Genomic DNA, 18,213 nt, shown 5'->3' with positions numbered 1-18,213 from the left:
CTATTAGGACCAAAGAATAGACAAAGGCACATGTCAGGGAAGTCAGGGGTAAGCATAAGCCGTGAATAAACAGAAGTCATGAGTAAGCAGAAGTAATGAACATTCAGAAACTCTGAGTGAGCAAAAGTTATGAACCATACAGATGGCCAATAGACACATGAAAAGATGCTCAACATCACTAATTATTAGAGAAATGCAAATCAAAACTACAATGAGGTATCACCTCACACCGGTCAGAATGGCCATCATTAAAAAGTCTAAAAATAATAAATGGAGAGAGTGTGGAGAAAAGGGAACACTCCTACGCTGTTGGTGGGAATGTAAATTGGTGCAGCCACTATGGAGAACAGTATGGAGGTTCCTTAAAAAACTAAAAATAGAGTTACCATATGATCCAGCAATCCCACTCCTGGGCATATATCCAGAGAAAACTCTAATCCAAAAAAGACACATGCACCCCAATGCTCATAGCAGCAGTATTCACAATAGCCAAGACATGGAAACAACCTAAATGTCCATTGACAGATAAACGAATAAAGATGTTTTACATATATATATACGTATATATATATATACGTATATATATATATATATATATAAATGGAATACTACTCAGTCATAAAAATAATGAAATATTTCAATTTGCGGCAACATGGATGGACCTAGAGAATATCATACTAAATGAAATAAGTCAGACAGAGAAAGACAAATATTACATGATATCCCTTATATGTGGAATCTAAAATATGATACAGATGAACTTATTTACAAAACAGAAACAGACTCATAGACATAGAAAACAAACTTAATGGTAACCAAAGGGGAAATGGGGTGGGAGGATGGAGGGATAAATTAGGAGTTTTGGATTAACAGGTACAAACTACTATATATAAAATAAAGAACAAGGTCCTACTGTATGGCACAGGGAACTATATTCAATAGCTTGTAATAAACCTAATGGAAAAGAACATGAAAAAGAATATATATGTGTGTACATGTGTATAACTGAATCACTTAGCTGTACACCACAAATTAACACAACATTGTAAATCAACTATACTTCAAAAAAGAAAAATGTTATGAATCAGTAGGAGTTATAAGTAAGCGAAAGTCACAGCATAGAGAGTAGAGGAAAGTCAGTTTAGAGCAAGAGCAGTAAGAACGTAGGCAGGAAGACTAGAAGAAAAGAAGGTCTACCAGATACTATTACTAGAACAGCTGTGTATTCAGAACTATTTCAGGTCACAGACTGTGTTCAGGTCTCCATGAGGCCCAGTCTGGGTGGTGTGTATTCTGACATGTATATCTAATTCCCCATCGTTTAAGGTAAACCGAATGAGGCCTGGTATCTCTCATCTCCACTGTACTCTTTTTCTCTCTGCTACTTTCTCCCGGACTTCTCAGCTTGCTTATCCCCCGTTTGGCCCCAAATAGTGGTCTCAGCACATGAGTCTAAATGACCTTTCAACTCAGCTCCCCATAGCTAATTTTCTCTGTCTTTCTGTGTTCCAACTGCATATTTCTAGGAGAAGACTCTGACTAAGTTCATCTTTTTTAACCAGGTCACAAACATTACAGGGGCTGAGTTGGCTAGTTCTTTGGTTCATTTGGGGCATTAGAAATTGGAGCATTAACTCATCTAGGCAGGAACTGGAATACCTCTGGATGTCTTAGCTCCAGAACTGTTCAAATTCCATAGTGAATTCTCCATCACCACATGGCTTCCTCTATGATGAGCTCAGATACTCACAGGTTGGACTTTGAAGTGCCAGACTACTGGACACAGGGAGAAGATTCCCAAAGTAGAGCCCAGTGAAAGCCAGCCTGGGTGGGGTTGAGGTATAGTCCTGTAAAGCCAACCTTAAGAAGAGGGAGGAAGAAGTTGGAGGATGAGGTTTAAGGAGAGAACATTCAGGCTTTAAGGTCTTATCTGTTAATACTGTCACTCCTGGGGAGGCGTGAGGCAGGGATGTCCCAGAAAGTTCTGATAATTACAAAGAGAACTGCTGGCAAACTTTAAACTGGTAGGTGGTATAGATAGCACCTCTTCCTTTCCACTAATTTCCACTGCTTCTATCAACAAAAGTCTGACTGAATGTGATCTCAGCTCTTTCTCCTAACTCACTCCACATCAAAAAAAGGAACTATTGACAGCATTCTGTGTCATGCCTTTCTCTCCTCCAGAGGAGTTGAGCCGCAGACCTGGAAATCCTAGTTTTGTCCTCCAACTCAAGCCAAGTAGGGTAGGCCTCTGCAACTTCTGATCCCTGAGGTCCTGCTTTCTCCCACTGACCCAGAATCTTCAGCCAGCCCACTCTAGGGGCTGTCTATACATCTTCCTCCATGAAGTAGAGCGAGGTCCAGAAAAGATAATTCATTTATTCCTTCATGCAGGAAAAATGCACCTGTTATGTGTCAAGCATGCTGTTAGGTAGTGAGGATACAACAGTGATCAAGACAGACTGGAACACCATTTTCAAGGAGCTTAAAGTCTAATGGGGAAGAGACTTCCCTGGTGGTCCAGTGGTAAAGAACCCACCTTCCAATGCAGGGGACGCGGGTTCGATCCCTGGTTGGGGAATTAAGATCCCACACGCTGCGGGGCAACTAAGCCCACGCACCACAATTACTGAGCTCGCACGCCTCAATGAGAGAGCCCATGTGCCACAAACTACAGAGCCCACACACCCTGGAGCCCGTACGCCACAACTAGAGAGAAGCCTGCACACCGCAACTAGAGAGAAACCCAAGCAGACGGTGGGCTGTAATGAAAAGAACCCGCATGCCTCAACAAAGATCCTGTGTGCTGCAACTAAGACCCGATGCAGCCAAAAAAAATAAGGAAAATAAATACATAAAATAAATAAATATTAAAAAAAAAAAAGAAAGTCATCACACTTGCCTGCTACATGTATTAAGAAAAAGTCTAATGGGGGAGACAAGCATTAAATAATTATAAGAGTGACAAATACATCTATTCTAGATCCAGCATTCAGTGGTACACGTAACAAAGTGGTCCAAGAGAGGTGGGCAGGGAAGAGGGAGGAGATGGGGGCTATGATAGCTCTGCCACCCAATCCCCCAAAGTTCTAGCTTAATACCAAGTGGATGCTCCTCTGCATCCATCTTCTCAGCAGTTACAGCTCAAGGCACAGCTTTCAAATATGTCTTGTAGATCCCTTTTCAATGCCCATATCACGTAAGTTCTCCTGTTACCCATTTGAGTTTGCCACCTGTTTCCTGCCGAAACCGTGATTGACATAGGCCATTATGAAAATACTATTAACAGAAGTGAGCAGGGTTAAGGAAACAAAAAAATAAAGTTGGGGCATCCAGATTTAGCAACTGCAAGAAATCATCGTCATTCCTAGGCCTGAGGGAGCAGGGGAAGGAAAACATGTAACCATAGCCTGGTGGAGAGCTGACGCCATGGAAGAGAGGACACCGTTCAAAAACTCTCACATCAAGACCCAGCCAGTGTCAGAACTGTGGCAGGAAGGTAATAGGAGGAATAAATACTTCAATCTCAATCCGTGTGTATGTGTGTGTGTGTGTGTGTGTGTTCTCTCCTCCAATCTTCCATTGGCTAAACACAATCTAAAGCCAACCCCAACCAGCACTCAGGTGATCAACTCAAGAGAGATCATCCTTCTGGGGTCCAGGACCAAAAGGAAAAAAGGCTGATTTAGAGAGTCAAACAAAAAATAACCAGCTAATCACACCTCACTGTTAAGAACACTTTAAAAAGAGAGTAGATAGATTTTAAAATTTATTACATAGAGTATATGTTATTTTGGTAATATGAGTTTTTAAGGTAGGACAGAGAGCCCCAATATACCACGGTGCATGAGCCTTCACAGTACAATTTGCCGTGGGTTGCCAGAGGTCCAACCTGCCTGATCGGGAGACAGTGAGAACCTCAGAGCACAACCTATTGTGATGAATCATGGATTGTTTCTGAGGTTCTAGAATCCCAGACTGTGGCTCAGCACTGGGAGCTTCTGCTCACAGTTTTTTTCACGGCTCTTGGGCACCCCACACCAGGGTGCCCTCTCTCCCAAAATCCAGATGAAGTTTCTTCTGCTAGTGAGTCTGTATCTGCTTGGATCTGCCAGAGGTAAGTCCTCTTGTCTTGGCTCTGGGTGGACATGTAAGAGGCACCTTTAAGGCATTTCAGCCCTTGAAGAAGGAAGGCCAGTATCTTAGTTACCCGAACCAATCTAACTCAGAATTAGGAGTAGCTGAACAAGTTCAACTCTGAGAGCTACTGAACCTGTGGTGGGTTCCTCCTAGTTATGGCTTCACCATCAGAGACTAGCTTAGCACAGTCTCATTCCTAATACTTTCAGCCACTTGACATTGTATCTGATGATCTGTGAAATGAGAAGGTTGGTCTAGGGGTTCTGCAGAGGTCCAGTGAAGGTTTGCCCCCATGAACTGAGTGTAGGGGATCCTTGTGTAGTTAATGTAGGAGAGACATGAGGAGATGGGAGTGTGGTATGCCTGGAAAGTCATCCGAGAACACAGCATGGCTCTGGGCCAGAGACCTTACAAGCCCCTCTTTCATTGGTCTATCCATCCAGTGGTCTGTATTTCCTCTTTCAGGATCCCCATTCAGGGTGGGCTCTGTTCCCTCCTTCCTCCTACAGGAGAAGTGAGAGGCCATGAGCTCTGGTCTGTCTGTTAAATGACAAAGTGTTTTCTGTAACGTCAGTTCTCAGAGATTTTGTCTTTTGCTTTCTTAGACTTTCAAAAGTTGACTCAGAAACGTAGCTACATAGCTACCAGATGGTAGTATGTGCTAGCCACTTGGTGGGGCAGTGAGTCATAAACTATAAGCATGATGAAGAAATTAGTGTGCTTTTTCAAGCCTCCCTTCCATATCAGAAATTTCTTTATTAAAACTTCTGTTAACTTTTGAAGGATCAGTCAAGCAGATGATATTTCTGTAACAACTTTTTAAAATTAAAAATTCCTTAAAGCCTTAGTAAATCTTACCTTTCCTTTATCAACATATTCTAATGCTAGCCTTTTGAAAGTTATTGATTGTAAGGTCTTCAAATCACTCAGAATACACACACACATACACACACACACACAAATATATATATATATATTTTTTTTCAGGATTCTTACAGAGCTAGAGTATTTTGGGGACTTAGGCCTCAGAGATCCTGTAATTCAGCTTTTGGTTAGGATTAATAACTTAGTCATTATAGTCTACTCACCACCCTTCTCTAGGTTACTCAGTCTAAATCAGTTACTCAGTCAAAGAGTAATAATTTTTAAAAAAAGTAATAATCAAATTGTCTGCTTGGTGCTACACTTAATAAAATGAAAGTTGTACTTAAGGATATTTGTCTGACAGCCACTAATAAGCTGGATTAAATGTAGAAGAGAGTGGTCAGAACAGAATGACCAGCTAAGAGTTTTGTAATTCCAAATGCAAGGTCAGGAGGAGGGAAAACTAAAATTACCTGAGCATTTGAGCAACGGACTAGGCACTTCACAATTTATCTTATTGAATACTCATGACAACTCCGTAAAGTAGGTGTAAATGGTACATCACAAGGAATCTCAATTCAGGGATATAGAAGCAAAGATTGTTTTTATCTTAATAATTAACAGCAACTTGGCTTTGGGTCCCCAACTCACATGGATTGGGGTTGAGTATGTGAAAGAACATGAACTTGCCAAGTAAAGGTGTCTTAATCCCTTCTGGTAATTTTTGTGGGTTCATTAGATATTTGTCATCTCTAGTTTAAAAGTTATCTTCTCCAAAGTTTAAAATCTTCCACCCTCAGTTTCAGCTAGAATTACTCAGCTACTGAAACAATTTGCTTTCTCTCCCTCTTATAACTCCATTCTTACCTTTCACCCACAGGGGAACTGGAGGGAGGCTAGTGGTGGACTTCTGACTACATGAATGATGGGACATTGATTTCCTGATGTTGGCTCTGTCAGGGAGGCACAGGTGCTTTTGGTGCTGGGTGAGGGGGCCCCCATGTGCCCACTCAGGGTACACAGATCCACACAAATATTGTGGATCTTAAAATTCTTCCCTTCAATCACAGAGGTGGTCTCTGTGTTTCCTTAACACCCCTGTCCTTCATGGTCTCCCAGGTAATTGGCTGACTGCATCCAACATCCGCAGTATCTTCAGGTGCTTGTCCTAGGCCCCCAGAAACCTAGGAACCCCACAACATTAGCCTTGCTCCATAGGAAAGAACTCTTTATCCAGACGTCCTCTCTCACCTTTACCATCTCTCTTCTGTTGTTTCTCCATCCCAGGAGCATCAGGTCAACCTGTTGAGCTTCCTGGCTCTATGGATCATCAAGCTTCAGTTCAGCAACCTTCAGGTGACTACTTTTCACTTGCAAACCCTTCAGATGGTGAGGCTTTATATGAGACTTCTTCAGGCGAGAACACTTTGAGTGAGCATGGTTCAAGTGAGCACACTGCGGTTGAACACGCTTCAGGTGAGCACGATGCAGTCGAACATTCTTCAGGTGAGCACGGTGCAGTTGAACATTCTTCAGGTGAGCACGATGCAGTCGAACATTCTTCAGGTGAGCACGATGCAGTCGAACATGCTTCAAGTGAGCACGCTGCAGTTGAACAAGCTTCAAGTGAGCACGCTGCAGGTGAGCATGCTCCAGATGAGCACGCTTCCAGTGAACAACCTTCTGGTGAACAGCCTTCGGGTGAAAAGCCTTCTGGTGAACAGCCTACAGGTGAACAGCCTGCAGGTGAACAGGTTGCAAGTGAGACGCCTTCAGGTGAACAGCCTGCAGGTGAACAGGTCTCAGCTGAACAAGTCTCAGGTGAAAAATCACCAGGCGAACAGCCATCAGGTGAACAGCCTTCAGGCATCCCGCCTTCAAACACAATTTCAGGTGAGCCACATTTGGATGGGTGCCCATCCTTGACTTCAGGTGGGAAGTAGGTAACACATACAGAAAACCAATTTTAAGGAGTTTAGAAGAAAGAATAGTTCATACACTTCACAAACAGCTCTCCCAAAGAGAGCTGTTTACATTTTACATCTCTTTACATTTCTTTACAATAATCCCAGGTGGCAAGATCCAGGTTTTGTGGGGCCCTTTGGAGGTTAAACTGTTCAGAGGGCCCTCTTTAAGAAAAACAAAACAAATATAAAAGTGCCAGCAGTCCCTCCAACTTCACTCTATGCAAGAAATTGTGAATACAGATGCCCACAGCTCTCCTGGAAGGGGCTCACGGAAGACAACTTTGGTGAGCTTCATGCTAAATCTGCCTCATAACAAACTATGTTAAAATGCTTTGCAAACCCTCTAAAGAGATGTCTAGCAGTGGAGCTGGTAGCTCTTGGTTTTTATGTTTGAACACGGTGTCAATGGAAATAATAAACAATCAATAATAATAATAGAAAAGAGTTTTATCTGAGCCAAAGTGAGGACTATAGCCCGGAAGCCAGCTTCCCAGATTACTCTGAGAAACTGCTCTGGAGGAGCAGAGTTTTGAGCACAGTTCTATATCTTGTCAGAACAAAGAACATTAAACAAGTCAGGGATACATTTCTTCAAGGTATTAAAAAAAAAAAAAAAAAAAGACCAGCACATACATGTACAGTATGTACAGTATGGCCTTGGCACCTGGGAAGGGAGTTTTATCATCAGTGGAGTACTGGAACTGGCATCCCATGAAGAGGGATATTTAATCTTTATTTTTCACATGGACATTTTTAACTTCTGGTTAATGTGACCTTTTCTTTAATAATTAAAGCAGTTGTTCAATAGGCCACAAGGAGGCTGTTTTAGTTAGCATAAAATTCAAGTTAACTAATGTATAAACCAGAATGACTTCTCCATACCTCACTCAATATGTGAACATTTCTTTCATCAATGGAAAGTAAAGCATACTGATACTTCTGTCTGTTAGATCCAGAAATAAGTTCCCAGGACAACTGCAATTCTTTGGCTCTTACTCAAAAGGGGTTCTTCAAGGAAGGAAAGCAGGATCCAAGGTTTAATGTCTCAAGTTATTACCAGACATAGACACTTTATATTTCACCCCATTACATAAGTAGCAGTATTCCAAATTTTCAGACTAGAGAAGTTACATCATCCGGCTAGAAAGTAGCAAATCTTGGATTCAAACTTAAGTTTGACTCCAAAGCCCATATTCTTTCCACTTTATATGCTTCCTTAATTAGGGAATTGGCAGTGGAGGTAGAGAGGCAATATGGAATCACTTCAAAGAGACTGCGCTTTGTGACAAACTGACCTGATTGAAGGTCACTTTGAGAATAGAGAATTGACGTAATGTTTGCAACATTACAGCATTCTAACACAGATTATTAATCAGTCAGATTTCACTGCAAGTGTCTGTGCCTTGTGGATAAGTGAGAGTATGGTGGGGAGTAGGAAAGGGAGCCAGTCACATGAGGAGTTCTATTGCTCCTATTGAGTTCGACACGGCAGAAGGGCATCTAATGATAAATGTCCGGGAAGCCACTGGGTGATGAATTAGAATAAAAGTCAGTACTAGAGAGATAAATGTGGGATTCATCAGCAATGAAAATCATAGATGAAGCAATAAGAATGAAGGCATTTCCTCTGGCACAGAAGAGAAAATATGCTCTTTCAGGCACAGAGCCCTCACATCCCCAACAAGAACCAGGAAAAGAAATGTGCTGTATCCACCTACTTGTTGCCCATCATCCCTCCCCAGATGTGTGACTCAAGGCTACACAACCTGGATCCTAAGGTTATTTCATCAGGCTGATCTTAAATTTTCAGGCCCAGTATTAAATTGCCACACATGCTCTTATATGAATGACCAAGGAAAATGTCTTCGAGGAGAGGGAGTCTGCTCCACCCAGAATTCCCAGCAGTGCATGTTAAAGAAGATCTTTGAAGGTATGTGGGGACTTCATGAGCCAGTCTTTGCCAGAGAACACATCAACCAGCTTGAGTACTAACGGGAAGGAGATAGGGTGGCGGGGGCCTGAGGAGGGAACAAGCTGTGATTCCCCAAAAACTTGGAGATTCTGGAGAACCTTATCCTTTCAAGAATCAAGAGCAGAATTCCAGCTATTGATGGAGAGGTCCTTCCCAGCAGGCTTACGATGTCTTAAAAAGAGGCAGGGAGATTGGCTGTCTCTTCCTATTAAAGAAATGTGTGGGTTGCCCCTTGAGCCATTGAGACATTGACTGTAAGCTCAGGAATGTGTCTATCTTGTTCATGGCTATATATTCCTAGCACTTAGCACAATGTCCAGCCCATGGTAGGCATTTAGTAAATATTGAATAAATGAGTTAAGTAATAAACATTTGTCCACCAGTCTGTGTTCACAGGTTGGCAGACATGTATGTGTGTCTTCCTACACCTCTCTGCCCTTACACTCAGTCCTCATCCCCAAAATAAGGAAGGGATCTTGGTTACTTCCATCCCATGAACTTCCCTTGACTGCCTGACTTCCCTTGTGGTTCGTTTGGTCCCTCACTAGAGAGAGTGGGCAACTGATCGGGGGAAGGGCCCAGAAGAAGCAGATGGAAGGGAGGAGCGAAAGATTATACAAGTTGGAGGATTTGGTCATGCCTACATAGGGACACTGGGAACCATGGATGAAAGCTAAGATTGGAGGAGGAAGCTTTCTGCTCATTACAGTCTGTCTCTACTTCTTTCAGGTGGAAAACTTCAATTCATCGTCCAGGGCTGTGAAAACATGTGTCCATCCATGAACCTCTTCTCCCATGGAACCAGGATGCAAATTATATGCTGTCGGAATCAACCTTTCTGCAACAAGGTCTAGAAGCCTGTGCCCTTGCTTCCTGCTCTGACTCAGGCAGCAAAAATCCTCCCTCACCCTACTGGACTCAATTTATATTTAGTTTCTTCCCCAGTCAACAACTAATCACATCTTCCTCTGCCTGAGTGTCAGACAGGAAGCTCAAATATCTTTCCTCTCCTATCTATGCCCTGTTACACATTCTTCTCTGGCCTCCAACTTCTCTATCCCCTTACCCCATCTCTCAACATTCTTTTCTTTTTCAATAAATTCCACATGATTAAAGAATATAGACTCCAGACAGAGTCTTTTCCCATCAACCAGGGGCAGGGTCACCCTGAACTTCCTTCTGCTCCACACAGTAAGGGAGATCCATTTTTTTTTCTTTCTTTCTTTCTTTTTTTTTATTTTTGAATTTTATTTATTTTTTTATACAGCAGGTTCTTATTAGTCATTCATTTTATACACATCAGTGTATACATGTCAATCCCAATCACCCAATTCATCCCACCCCCACCCCCACCTCCCCACTTCTTTCCCCGTTTGATGTCCATTTGTTTGTTGTCTACATCTGTGTCTAAATTTCTGCCCTGCAAACCAGTTCATCTGTACCATTTTTCTAGGTTCCACATATATGAATTAATATATGATATTTGGTCTTTTTCTGACTTACTCACTCAGTATGACAGTCTCTAGATCCATCCACATCTCAACAAATGACCCAATTTCATTCCTTTTTATGGCTGAGTAATATTGCATTGTATATATGTACCACATCTTCTTTATCCATTCGTCTGTCGATGGGCATTTAGGTTGCTTCCATGACCTGGCTATTATAAACAGTGCTGCAATGAACATTGGGGTGCATGTGTCTGTTTGAATTATGGTTTTCTCTGGGTATATGCCCTGTAGTGGGATTGCTGGATCATAAGGTAATTCTATTTTTAGTTTTTTAAGGAACCTCCATACTGTTCTCCATAGTGGCTATATCAATTTACATTCCCACCAACAGTGCAAGAGGGTTCCCTTTTCTCCACACCCTCTCCAGCATTTGCTGTTTGTAGATTTTCTGATGATGCCCATTCTAACAGGTGTGAGGTGATACCTCGTTGTAGTTTCGATTTGCATTTCTCTAACAATTAGTGATGTTGAGCATCTTTTCATGTGCTTCTTGGCCATCTGTATGTCTTCTTTGGAGAAATGTCTATTTAGGTCTTCTGCCCATTTTTGGATTGGGTTGCTTGTTTTTTTAATATTGAGCTGCATGAGCTGTTTATATATTTTGGAGATTAATCCTTTGTCCGTTGATTCGTTTGCAAATATTTTCTCCCATTCTGATGGTTGTCTTTTCGTCTTGTTTATGGTTTCCTTTGCTGTTCAAAAGCTTTGAAGTTTCATTAGGTCCCATTTGTTTATTTTCGTTTTTATTTCCATTACTCTAGAAGGTGGATCAAAAAAGATCTTGCTGTGACTTATGTCAAAGAGTGTTCTTCCTATGTTTTCCTCTAAGAGTTTTATAGTGTCCAGTCTTACATTTAGGTCTCTAATCCATTTTGAGTTTATTTTTGTGTATGGTGTTATGGAGTGTTCTAATTTCATTCTTTTACATGTAGCTGTCCAGTTTTCCCAACACCACTTATTGAAGAGACTGTCTTTTCTCCATTGTATATCCTTGCCTCCTTTGTCATAGATTACTTGACTATAGGTGCATGGGTTTATCTCTGGGCTTTCTAACTTGTTCCATTGATCTATGTTTCTGTTTTTGTGCCAGTACCATATTTTCTTGATTACTGTAGCTTCGTAGTATAGTCTGAAGTCAGGGAGTCTGATTCCTCCAGCTCCGTTTTTTTCCCTCAAGACTGCTTTGGCTATTCGGGCTGTTTTGTGTCTTCATACAAATATTAAGATTTTTTGTTCTAGATCCGTAAAAAATGCCATTGGTAATTTGATAGGGATTGCACTGAATCTGTAGATTGCTTTGGGTAGTATAGTCATTTTCACAATATTGATTCTTCCAATCCAAGAACATGGTATATCTCTCCATCTGTTGGTATCATCTTTAATTTCTTTCATCAGTGTCTTATAGTTTTCTGCATACAGGTCTTTTGTCTCCTTAGGTAGGTTTATTCCTAGGTATTTTATTCTTTTTGTTTCAATGGTAAATGGGAGTGTTTCCTTAATTTCTCTTTCAGAATTTTCATCATTAGTGTATAGGAATGTAAGAGATTTCTGTGCATTAATTTTGTATCCTGCAACTTTACCAAATTAATTCATTAGCTCTACTAGTTTTCTGGTGGCATCTTTAGGATTCTCTATGTACAGTATCATGTCATCTGCAAACACTGACAGTTTTACTTCTTCTTTTCCACTTTGTATTCCTTTTATTTCTTTTTCTTCTCTGATTGCCATGGCTAGGACTTCCAAAACTATGTTGAATAATAGTGGTGAGAGTGGACATGCTTGTCTTGTTCCTGATCTTAGAGGAAATGCTTTCAGTTTTTCACCATTGAGAATGATGTTTGCTGTGGGTTTGTCATATATGGCCTTTATTATGTTGAGGTAGATACCCTCTATGCCCACTTTCTGGAGAGTTTTTATCGTAAATGGGTGTTGAATTTTGTCAAAAGCTTTTTTCTGCATCTATTGAGATGATCATATGGTTTTTATTCTTCAATTTGTTAATATGGTGTATCACATTGATTGATTTGTATATATTGAAGAATCCTTGCATCCCTGGGATAAATCCCACTTGATCATGGTGTATGATCCTTTTAATGTGTTGTTGGAATCTGTTTGCTAGTATTTTGTTGAGGACTTTTGCATCTATATTCGTCAGTGATATTGGTCTGTAGTTTTCTTTTTTTGTGATATCTTTGTCTGGTTTTGGTATCGGGGTGATGGTGGCCTCATAGAATAAGTTTGGGAGTGTTCCTTCCTCCGCAATTTTTTGGAGGAGTTTGAGAAGGATGGATGTTAGCTCTTCTCTAAATGTTTGATAGAATTCACCTGTGAAGCCATCTGGACCAGGACTTTAGTTTGTTGGAAGGTTTTTAATCACAGTTTCAATTTCATTACTTGTGACTTGTCTGCTCATATTTTCTATTTCTTCCTGGTTCAGTATTGGAAGGTTATACCATTCTAAGAATTTATCCATTTCTTCCAGGTTGTCCATTTTATTGGCATAGAGTTGCTTATAGTAGTCTCTCAGGATGCTTTGTATTTCTGCGGTGTCTGTTGTAATTTCTCCTTTTTCATTTCTAATTTTATTGATTTGAGACCTCTCCCTCTTTTTCTTGTTGAGTGTGGCTAACGGTTTATCAAGTTTGTTTATCTTCTCAAAGAACCAGCTTTTAGTTTTATTGATCTTTGCTATTGTTTTCTTTGTTTCTATTTCATTTATTTCCGCTCTAATCTTGTTGATTTCTTTCCTTTTGCAAACTTTGGGTTTTGTTCGTTCTTCTTTCTCTAGTTCCTTTCGGTATAAGGTCAGATTGTTTATTTGAGATTTTTCTTGTTTCTTGAGGTAGGCTTGTATAGCTATAAACTTCCCTCTTAGAACTGCTTTTGCTGCATCCCATAGGTTTTGAATCATCGTGTTTTCATAGTCATTTGTCTCTAGGTATTTTTTGATTTCCTCTTTGATTTCTTCAGTGATCTCTTGGTAATCTAGTAACGTATTGTTTAGCCTCCATGTATTTGTGTTGTTTACGGTTTTTTCCCTGTAATTGATTTCTAATCTCATAGTGATGAGGTCAGAAAAGATGCTTGATATGATTTCAATCTTCTTAAATTTACTGAGGCTTGATTTGTGACCCAAGATGTGATCTATCCTGGAGAATGTTTCGTGCGCACTTGAGAAGAAAGTGTAATCTGCAGTTTTCAGATGGAATGTCCTATAAATATCAATTAATTCTATCTGGTCTATTGTGTCATTTAAAGCTTCTGTTTCCTTATTTATTTCCATTTTGGATGATCTGTCCATTGGTGTAAGTGAGGTGTTAAAGTCCCCCACTATTATTGTGTTACTGTCGATTTCCTCTTTTGTAGCTGTTAGCAGTTGCCTTATGTATTGAGGTGCTCCTATGTTGGGTGCATATATAATTGTTATAGCTTCTTCTTGGATTGATCCCTTGATCATTATGTATTGTCCTTCCTTGTCTCTTGTAACATTCTTTATTTTAAAGTCTATTTTATCTGATATGGGTATTGCTATTCCAGCTTTCTTTGATTTCCATTTGCATGGAATATCTTTTTCCATCCCCTCACTTTCAGTCTGTATGTGTCCCTAGGTATGAAGTGGGTCTCTTGTAGACAGCATATATATGGGTCTTGTTTTTGTATCCATTCAGCGAGCCTGTGTCTTTTGGTTGGAGCAATTAGTCCATTCACGTTTAAGGTAATTATTGATATGTATGTTCCTATTACCATTTTCTTAATTGTTTTGGGTTTGTTTTTGAAGGTCCTTTTCTTCTCTTGTGTTTCCCACTTAGAGAAGTTCGATTAGCATTTGTTGTAGAGGTGGTTTGGTGGTGCTGAATTCTCTTAGCTTTTGCTTGTCTGCAAAGCTTTTGATTTCTCCATCGAATCTGAATGAGATCCTTGCTGGATAGAGTAATCTTGGCTGTAGGTTCTTCCCTTTCATCACTTTAAGTATATTATGCCACTCCCTTCTGGCTTGTAGAGTTTCTGCTGAGAAATCAGCTGTTAACCTTATGGGAGTTCCCTTGTATATTATTTGTCATTTTTCCCTTGCTGCTTTCAATAATTTTTCTTTGTCTTTAATTTTTGCCAGTTTGATTACTATGTGTCTTGGCATGTTTCATCTTGGGTTTATCCTGTATGGGACTCTCTGTGCTTCCTGGACTTGGGTGGCTATATCCTTTCCCATGTTAGGGAAGTTTTTGACTATAATCTCTTAAAATATTTTCTCATGTCCTTTCTCTCTCTCTTCTCCTTCTGGGACCCCTATAATGCGAATGTTGTTGCGTTTCGTGTTGTCCCAGAGGTCTATTATGCTGTCTCCTTTCTTTTCATTGTTTTTTCTTTATTCTGTTCTGCAGCAGTGAATTCCACTATTCTGTCTTCCAGGTCATTTATCCGTTGTTCTGCCTCAGTTATTCTGCTATTGATTCCTTCTAGTGTAGTTTTCATTTCAGTTATTGTATTGTTCATCTCTGTTTGTTCTTTAATTCTTCTAGGTCTTTGTTAAACATTTCTTGCATCTTCTCGATCTTTGCCTCCATTCTTTTTCCGAGGTCCTGGATCATCTTCACTATCATTACTCTGAATTATTTTTCTGGAAGGTTGCCTATCTCTACTTCATTTAGTTGTTTTTCTGGGGTTTTATCATGTTCCTTCATCTGGTACATAGCCCTCTGCCTTTTCATCTTGTCTATCTTGTTGTGAATGTGGTTTTTGTTCCATAGGCTGCAGGATTGTAGTTCTTCTTGCTTCTGCTGTCTGCCCTCTGGTGAATGAGGCTATCAAATGGATGCATTTTTAAACAATTCCATATTCCTCAAAGGGAAGGGGTTCCCCAGGGCAGGGAACATGAAGAGGAACGCAAAGTAGGTGTTAAGCTTTTAGGAGCTTAAAACAATATTGCAGATCTGTCTCTCTGACCCCACCTTTTCCATCCCTGTAGAAACCATACCCACTTCTACTTATCATGGTGTTCAAAACTCACCCCTTCTTTGGCTCTTGAGAGTTTTCAGTGAAGTGTCTACTCTTAACATAATTATAACAATAAAATGACTCCTTTTAATTTATTTGCTTCATAAACAGAACAAGTCATAATTATCTTAATTAAGTCTTTTTCTCACACACAGTGTTATTGGTTCATCTCAGTATAGAGGGGCAGGTGGAAATAGTATAATAGTCCCTCTCACTTTGTATTAGTGTTATGTTCTTCAAAGTGTTTTCACATCTGATCCTCAGAAAAGAGCCCAGAAAGGTAGTCAGGAAAGATAACATCATCCTTAGTTTATAAGTAAGAAAGTCTGACATAGAAATGTTTTATTTATTCATACTCCATGTTGTTCCAAACTTGCCATGTTTACAGAACAACAGTGAGTAAGGGCCAGATTTCAAAACCAAATCTGGGGGCTTCCCTGGTGGCACAGTGGTTAAGAATCTGCCTGCCAATGCAGGGGACATGGGTTTAAGCCCTGATCCGGGAAGATCCCACATGCCGTGGAGCAACTAAGCCCATGCACCACAACTACTGAGGCTGTGCTCAAGAACCCGTGAGCCACAACTACTGAGCCTGTGTGCCACAACTACTGAAGCCCACATGCCTATAGCCTGTACTCCACCAAGAGACGTCACTGCAATGAGAAGCCTGTGCACCGCAATGAAGAGTAGTCCCCACTCACTGCAACCAGAGGAAAGCCTGCGAGCAGCAACGAAGACCCAATGCAGCCAAAAATAAGATAAATAAAATAAAATAAATTTATTTTTAAAAATCTACTAAAAGTCTTTTAGATACAGAAAATTATTTCTGGTAATAGTTCTCTTCCTGATATATACCCCCTTTCTAAATTCTTTTAGGCAGCTAAGGAGGAGGTAGAAAGCTTTTCCTGATTCTGCTTGGTTTTGAATGCCTTTAGCTCAAAATAATCCACAGGACAAAGTGGCACATTTTGGCACATTTCTGCTCCCTTTTAACTTCTAAAAAGTAAAACATTTAAACTAGATTCCTTACTTCCCTAACATCTTTTATCTTTAAACAGTGCTAAAATTCTATCATTAACATTCCTTCCCAATGTCACATATGAAGAATAAAATACCCATGAAAGACATAGTCCTTCTCTAGATGGTGTCTGAGATGTTAAGAGAGAGTGATGTTATTTATGGGGATAACCTTGACCAGACTGTAATTCATAAAAAGTGAATCATTCCCAAACTGTGGTATCTTAAATATTGTTTGTAACAAGTTACCTATAACACATCCTTATGACTGATTACAACACAACCAATTTGCCACTGCTCTGTAGCTGAAAATCACTGGATTACAAAAAGTTGACCTTTTCAATGGATTTTCTAAAGGGTTTGTGCAAATTTTCCATTTTAAAGGAAGCTTCCTCTGTGTGTTATACAACGTCATCATAATTTGTCTTCAAAAAAACAAAAAAAAATCTGCATGATCTCAATCTGAGCTGTTTCCACCACACTATGACTATTAGCCAAAACGGTTCTTTCAAGACCAAAATCAAACCTCTGTCCTATACAAGCCCATTTCCTATCAGCTGTTGCTCTTCACACCTCTGTTTAAAAGCCCCTGAAGAAAATAGATAAAAGCCCTTGAAATCAACTGGGTAGTCTTAACAGTGCCTTTTGCAGAGCAAAAGTCTTTAATTGTGATAAAATCCAATTTATCAATGCTTTTGCTCTGGTTTTGTTTTTTTTTTTTTTTTTAAAGAGCACCAGATTCTTTTTTTTTTTTTTTTTTTAATTTATTTATTTTTGGCTGTGTTGGGTCTTCGTTTCTGTGCGAGGGCTTTCTCTAGTTGCGGCAAGCGGGGGCCACTCTTCATCGCGGTGAGCGGGCCTCACTATCGCAGCCTCTCTTGTTGCGGAGCACAGGTTCCAGACGTGCAGGCTCAGTAGTTGTGGCTCACAGGCCCAATTGCTCTGTGGCATGTGGGATCTTCCCAGACCAGGGCTCAAACCCGTGTCCCCTGCATTGGCAGGCAGATTCTCAACCATTGCGCCACCAGGGAAGCCCTTTGCTCTGGTTTTTATCAAAGTTTTTTTTTTTATGATTTATAGGAGAGATTTATTTGAAGAAATATTACCACATATAAAAACTACATTGTCTTAATTTCCACTCATACAGCGGTAAATTTGATATAATGCATAATTAAGAGATTTTAAAATCCAGAATGGACAAAGTACTGCACAGTTTGACCACAAAGTCAAATTAGTTGATAAGCAAACCTCCCAGAACAGCTTCATGTCAGCTGAGGCCACAAACATCATGTACAACACACCTGAATTGACAGATTGTATGTTAAAAAGGTAGCAACATCAGTGCACGTTGGGGATCCCTGGTGCCAGAAACAAAAGAAGAAAAATAAAATTGTACTAACATTGTAGACACTTTTTTTGAGGGAGGGGGATAAATATTAACTAAATATATTAAATACAGCTAAATCTATTAGCTATATATGTTGAGGAAATAAAGTCAAGTATGTTGTTACAATTTAAGAGTAGGGAAGTTCTGGCTTCCAATAATGGTGGATTTGTTTGGTTGAACTAACCTTCCTTCAGATAACAATGATAAACTCTGGATAAAAAATTAAAAAACTATTGGAAAGTTCCTCAAAAGGAACTGGAGAGAAGTCACCTCTAAAAAGACCAGAACAGGGTGAGATTGACGGTTCCGTGGCTTTATGCCTCAGGGGACTTCTCAATTCACATATCATAGGGTGGCAAAAAT

General features: G+C 40.1%; 1 protein-coding gene across 1 annotated transcript; it reads left to right on the top strand.

Annotated features, from left to right (window-relative positions):
* Positions 1-6,299: 6,299 nt before the first annotated feature.
* Positions 6,300-10,279, top strand: ACRV1 (acrosomal vesicle protein 1). Its single transcript, XM_082341061.1, has 3 exons — positions 6,300-6,897; positions 8,782-8,901; positions 9,673-10,279. The coding sequence occupies exons 1-3, from the start codon at positions 6,327-6,329 to the stop codon at positions 9,795-9,797; spliced, it is 816 nt and encodes a 271-aa protein (XP_082197187.1). The 5' UTR covers positions 6,300-6,326; the 3' UTR covers positions 9,798-10,279.
* The last annotated feature ends 7,934 nt before the right edge of the window (positions 10,280-18,213 follow it).

Source organism: Balaenoptera borealis (assembly GCF_965194805.1).
Source record: "Balaenoptera borealis genome assembly, chromosome: 11".
NCBI lineage: Eukaryota > Metazoa > Chordata > Mammalia > Artiodactyla > Balaenopteridae > Balaenoptera > Balaenoptera borealis.
This window is presented reverse-complemented; position numbering and strand designations above follow the sequence as displayed.

Bases quoted from the DNA above. Each gene is read 5' to 3' on its own strand.
- ACRV1 (XM_082341061.1), top strand. From the start codon at position 6,327: ATGGATCATCAAGCTTCAGTTCAGCAACCTTCAGGTGACTACTTTTCA. The intron at 6,898-8,781 runs GTGAGCCACATT...TTAAATTTTCAG, and splicing joins GCCTTCAAACACAATTTCAG to GCCCAGTATTAAATTGCCAC. The intron at 8,902-9,672 runs GTATGTGGGGAC...TACTTCTTTCAG, and splicing joins GTTAAAGAAGATCTTTGAAG to GTGGAAAACTTCAATTCATC.